The sequence below is a fragment of the Loxodonta africana genome, chromosome 2 (genome assembly GCF_030014295.1).
Source record: "Loxodonta africana isolate mLoxAfr1 chromosome 2, mLoxAfr1.hap2, whole genome shotgun sequence".
Classification (NCBI taxonomy): domain Eukaryota; kingdom Metazoa; phylum Chordata; class Mammalia; order Proboscidea; family Elephantidae; genus Loxodonta; species Loxodonta africana.
Window position 1 is genome coordinate 152,905,099 of NC_087343.1, and position 5,333 is coordinate 152,910,431.

The 5,333-nt window shown below is 39.2% G+C and overlaps 1 protein-coding gene across 1 annotated transcript; it reads left to right on the forward strand.

Annotated features, from left to right (window-relative positions):
- Nucleotides 1–666: 666 nt before the first annotated feature.
- IGIP (IgA inducing protein) lies at nucleotides 667–4,046 on the forward strand. Its single transcript, XM_023552631.2, has 2 exons — nucleotides 667–700; nucleotides 1,760–4,046. Exons 1-2 carry the CDS (start codon nucleotides 667–669, stop codon nucleotides 1,966–1,968), a joined length of 243 nt encoding a protein of 80 aa, XP_023408399.1. The 3' UTR covers nucleotides 1,969–4,046.
- The last annotated feature ends 1,287 nt before the right edge of the window (nucleotides 4,047–5,333 follow it).

Here is a 5,333-nt window from a genome sequence, read left to right on the forward strand (position 1 = left end):
GAAGATTCATGCCTGACTTGATTTCAAACATGACAGTGTCTGTTTAAGGAGCTATGGTACAGTTTGCTAATTCAATCCCAGATACCTGTTGATTACCTGTGAGATCTAGAGTCCAAAGTAGCCAGCATCCGTATCCCTGAGTGCTCTGTGCCCATCAGGTCTCTTAAAGTAAGCAGGGTTGGGTCAGGTCACAGCTCAAATGAGTAACCTCAGGTGCTGTAGACAGCCCTAGATTCAAGAATTGTATCTGCTTTCTTGGGAGTTGTCATTGAACTAATGTCCCACATGGTGTTACTCTCTTGGAGGAGGCCCAGAGTGTACATCCTAATCACTTGCGGTACTCAGAGAGGGGGTGCTAACTCTGATGCCCTGGCCAAATTCCAGTTTAGGGATGTGGGTCTTCTTCTTGCCATTCTAATTGGAAATGTGCATCACTTCCCATTTTTCCTGTTGATCTGAGTGCAAACTTCACTAGTTTGTCTCTTTGCCTTGGTCCCAAATCTCTAAGATGCTGGTGTGTATTATACAGGCCAAGTTCATGCCTTATCCAAATGCACAAGAGCTGAGGAATGAGTGTCCTCAGTGTCAAAGTGCACTGTAGTTGGAAGGTGGACTCTTGTGACCGCTTTGGGGTGAAGTTGGCCCTCTTACAGCATTAGTTCGGGGATGTGCACTGGCTGGAGGCTTCCAGCCATGAGGTGTGAGCTGAAACCTATTTTCCCTCTTTTCTTATGACATGTTGAAAAAATCTGTTGGGATTTCAGCAGTCAGGGAAGGCCGGAGTTCTGCAGCTTTAACCTGGGTAACTGAGGCTGGTTTGAGCAAGACTTTGGTTAATTAACTGGGTTCTCAGATGCCACAGACTCCGTGAGAAGTCACCATTATTTTCAATGGTTGTGATAGATTTTTCCCCTAGTAGCCATTATTTTAAGATTATATTGCAGAGTTGCTTTATTTTGAACTTTTTGTGTATACACAATCCCAAACTGGAAGGAAAAAAAAAAAAAAAAAGGAATCCTGCTGTGAAAGGTATATATTACTCTAGATTTTTCTTACTGTAAATATTGTAAGATTGTAATACTGTTGATATTTTATTAACCAACAAATGTTAATCTATGTGAATTCAAACTTATTTTAAATGTGCTTCTTATTTACTGTGTGTGGTCCCTGTTGCTGACAGTATTAAGTTATATTCTGATGTAAGATTAACTTTATTAAAGAATGTAAACATTAATGTTTCCTTATGGGAAGACAAATAAAGTATAAAGAAGACAATTCTTTTCATTGAAATATACTGTGTATTTACACTTGCTAGACCCAGCACCACTTATAAATTTAGCATACTGTCCAGTTTAGTTAACACAGCTGACATGGTTGTGCTCTATTTGAAAGTCTAAAAGTAGGTATTGTTGGAATATAAACAGTTTGTATTTGTCTGCTGTGAATCATCTTGAAATTTCTAATCAAATTTGTAAAATTTTTGTAGTAAAACATTTTATTGACAATTTAAAAATTTATCTTCTCTAAATGGTCAAAATAATATCCTTTCAGAAATAGAATTGCTCTTTAATATCTTTCCAAAATGACTTTGGTTAAATGGACCAGATGTATATTAGTTAAAATTTAGGACAAAGTTGTTGATATTCTTTGAGTTTCTAAGTTAATCCTTATTGGAAATGTGCCAATATACAGTAGAATATCATTAATTTGCACTGTTTGGGGACCCCAGTAAGAATGCTGAATTTTGCCAAATAAGAAGTAAGCAAATGCAATTTAAAAAGTAAATTTGAGCATTCTGTATTAAATACGTGCAGTTATTATCACATGAAGAAGCGCAGTGTGTCGGGCTGTAATATAACCATACTTGCTGTCATGTTCTCCCATCTCAGTGCTGGGAACTCACCATGTGGAAACCAAGCAAATGTGTTGTGCATCAGCCGGCTTGAGTTTGTTCAATATCAAAGCTGAAACTAGCGAGGTCTGCTGTACTGCTTATTGAAGTATTGTGATTCTTTTAGGCATTGATTCTTACAAAATATATACTGTAACAGTATACTTTGTACAGATTTAAATTTTATTTGAAAAAATGAAATAAAGTAGGCAAAAAAATAAAGATGTTTATTTTTCATGTGACTATATATACAGATCAGTCTTTTGTTTCAGTGCTTTTGGGAGTCTGGTTGTTCTTGGATCCTTTATTATTTTTTTGATGGGGAAACCATTTTTCGGACTCAATAGCGGGTATGCTTGCCTGTTACCTGTGATCGGTAATTAGCTGTAAGCATTAAGTGTGCTCTCTCAAATTGGAAAGCTCTAAATATTTTGTTTTATTTTAAAGTAAGTTTGTTTATTTTTTAACATTTTATGTGAATGGCCTATCTGGCTTCTTGGGTCAGTTTTTAAAAATTCTCTGTTGGTGTGAAGGTTAACATAGCCATCATGTTGAAGAGAAGAACAAACTTTTCCCGTAGATCATAATCGTTCCCCATGGAAGAATTTTTTTTCCTTTTGTTTTGTTTTCTGTCGTTTTAAATTTGAAATTGGTTTGGGGTAGTAGAAAGATGTGTACTACCCCAAAAGAGTTCATGACAAAAGATGAAGAGACTCCTCTGTAGAAAATAGAAGTAGCACTTTAAAATGAGATCCTTTTCAAAACTACTTTTTCTGGTGAGTGGAATGGCAGACAGTGGATGAAGTTACCAATAACAATGTGACACAAGAGTGAACCTTCAGGATAGCTTTAATGGACTGTCTCACAGAAGATTATCTTATTTGACCAAAGAGAACCATCGAAGTTTGGGCATCTAGTTAAAAAACCAGGATAGGCATCAGAGGCCTCAAGTGTAGGATATTTTCCTCAACCTTTGGAAGTAGAATTTGAAGTTATATTTGTGGCTTTCTCCTTTCATTTTATCTTTTTTTTTTTTTTTTGATGTTTCACTTACCTTCAGGCTGCATCTGAGGAAGTCTTGGAACAAGTAATTCTCCAAGATTCCTGACAAAAAGCACACTATGGAAAAAATTGTAATGTTATTTAAATGTATATTACAATGGCTATATTCTAAAACTTGATGCATATCTCAAGTCCATATCACCATTCCAGGCTGTGGAACCCAAGGTTTTCTTTTTTGTTGTTTTGTTTTTATTTTCTCACTAAAATGGCCCTCCTTTGTACAGACTTGGATTGGAGTAGCCTCCACATCTGACAACCATCAACTCCAATAAAAATAGTGCAGAAACTTGTGTCATAAAACTTAAAAATGAAGGTACCATTGTTTTGGGAGAGGTTGGTGGGGTGCCTAAGAAATTCCAATTTTCCCCTTTAAGTTTGCAGTGCCTCTTAGTTTTGGGGGGCACACAAAGGGCAGGTGGGTACTTAATGTAGAAGAGACCAGACTCTCCTCTCTCCTGAAGGTGGGGTCAGATAAACCCCAGGGAACCTGTCCTGGAGGAGGGCTCTCCTGTACAGGAAACTCTACCCATAATTTATTCCCAGACAATAAGGAATAAGAGATCAAAAAGCCAGGAGCCAGGCCCCTTCCTAATGTCCTGTGGCCTTATTACTCAATGATTCAGCACCATACCCCAGATGAGACCATGATTGGAGAGCAAGGGGCCCTGAGGTGAGCGTGTACTTACTGCAGGACTGCAGGGGGAACATCCCAGACTTGGGAAAGGTCTGAGCAACAGGACAAGGAAGGGGTCAAGAAAGGAGTTTAGCTTGCACAAACAGAACTATTTGTCACTTTTATCTAGCTCTTTCCTTCCCAAAGTGATAAAATTGGCAATCTCTTCCCATTCCCACCTCCAATGGATGTTAATTTTTATTTAACCATGTGGTACATAATTTACTGTCGCTCTTTTGGAAATCCTTTTGTTCCTATCCAGTCACAGTTTTTTTCTAAGCAGACAGGACTTTTTTATTTCATGTACTGGTTTTTGGAAGAGGTTCTGTGCATTCAGGATCAGAGGAGAGAGATCTCTCTTTTTCAGTGTTTGACTGCTAGCCAGACTCAGGGCCAGCACGCGCCTTCACTGCTGTCACTTCAGCACCCTTCCCCCACCACCCTCCTACCAGCCCCCCTCCCATCCCACCCCCACCCGGGCACATTTGGAACTTCAGGAGGAGGAGCCACTTTTTTCCCCCTGAAAATGGGGATTCTACTTTAATGTTGCAAATCCCAAGAATATCTTCAATAACATCATTCCAATTTTCCTACCAGTGTTAATTTTCATTCACTCTGATTTGTTCAAACCAGGACATTTGGTACTTAGGTTGGGGATGAAAAAATATCACAAAACAGACTCACTGGGTGTTGCAACATTTAAAAGGGCAGATACCCCCACCTTATAGACAGCAGGGTTGTCTCTAACCTTACCATTCTAGGCCTCCTGGCTTTCCCTACTTGCTCATATCTCGGACCTTCCCCAGAGAGCTGGAGTTTCTGTCAGCCTCTGTGGAAACTGGCAGCAGCTCCAGCCTAGCTCTGTCTTCTGTCTCTGTCAGTGGCACTAAAGGTGGGCCTGTACTGCCACCGTCCTGAATTTTTCCAAGCCCACCATTTTTTTTTTCAATTCATTTTGTTGTTGAGAACATACACAGCAAAACATACCACCAGTTCAACCATTTCTACATGTACAATTCAGTGACATTGATCACATTCTTCGAGTTGTGCAACCGTTCTCACGCTCCTTTTCTGAGTTGTTCTTCCCTCAGTAACATAGACTCAGTGCCTCCCAAGGTTTCTATCTAATTTTTCCAGTTGCTGTTGTCACTTTGATTCCATATAAATAGTTCTCAAAGAGCATAATGGTCAAAGGCACACCACTTTTTTTTAGGCTAACAATCAAGGGCTTAAAATATGCAAGGCACCACGCCAAGCATTTTACCTGTTATTTAATTCTTACTACAACCCTATGTAGTAAGAATTAAACACTGTTATTACCCCCATTTTATGAGTGAGAAAACTAAGGCAAAGAAAGATTAAGTAACATGCCAAGGTCGCACAGAATTCACAGTCCAGGCAGGCTGATGCCAAAGCACATCCATGGTCTCAAGTCACACTAGTGTATTATCTTCACTGTTAGGTTCTGTATCCTCTTCCCTGCTAACTTGTAGGGTCTCCCTGACTTTGATGTTGCCTTACTCTCATGGCATAGTAGTTAAGAGCTAAGGCTGCTAACCAAAAAGTCGGCAGTTCACATCCACCAGGTGTTCCTTGGAAACTTTATGGAGCAGTATCTACTTTGTCCTATAGAGTCATTATGAGTCGGAATTGACTCAACAGCAACGGCTTTTTTTTTTTTTTTTTTGTCCACCTCTGGATGTATGT

Coding starts and splice junctions, on each gene's coding strand:
- IGIP (XM_023552631.2), top strand. CDS start 667: ATGTGCACTGGCTGGAGGCTTCCAGCCATGAGGT. Junction 701..1,759: donor GAGGCTTCCAGCCATGAGGT/GTGAGCTGAAAC, acceptor CCAAATAAGAAG/TAAGCAAATGCAATTTAAAA.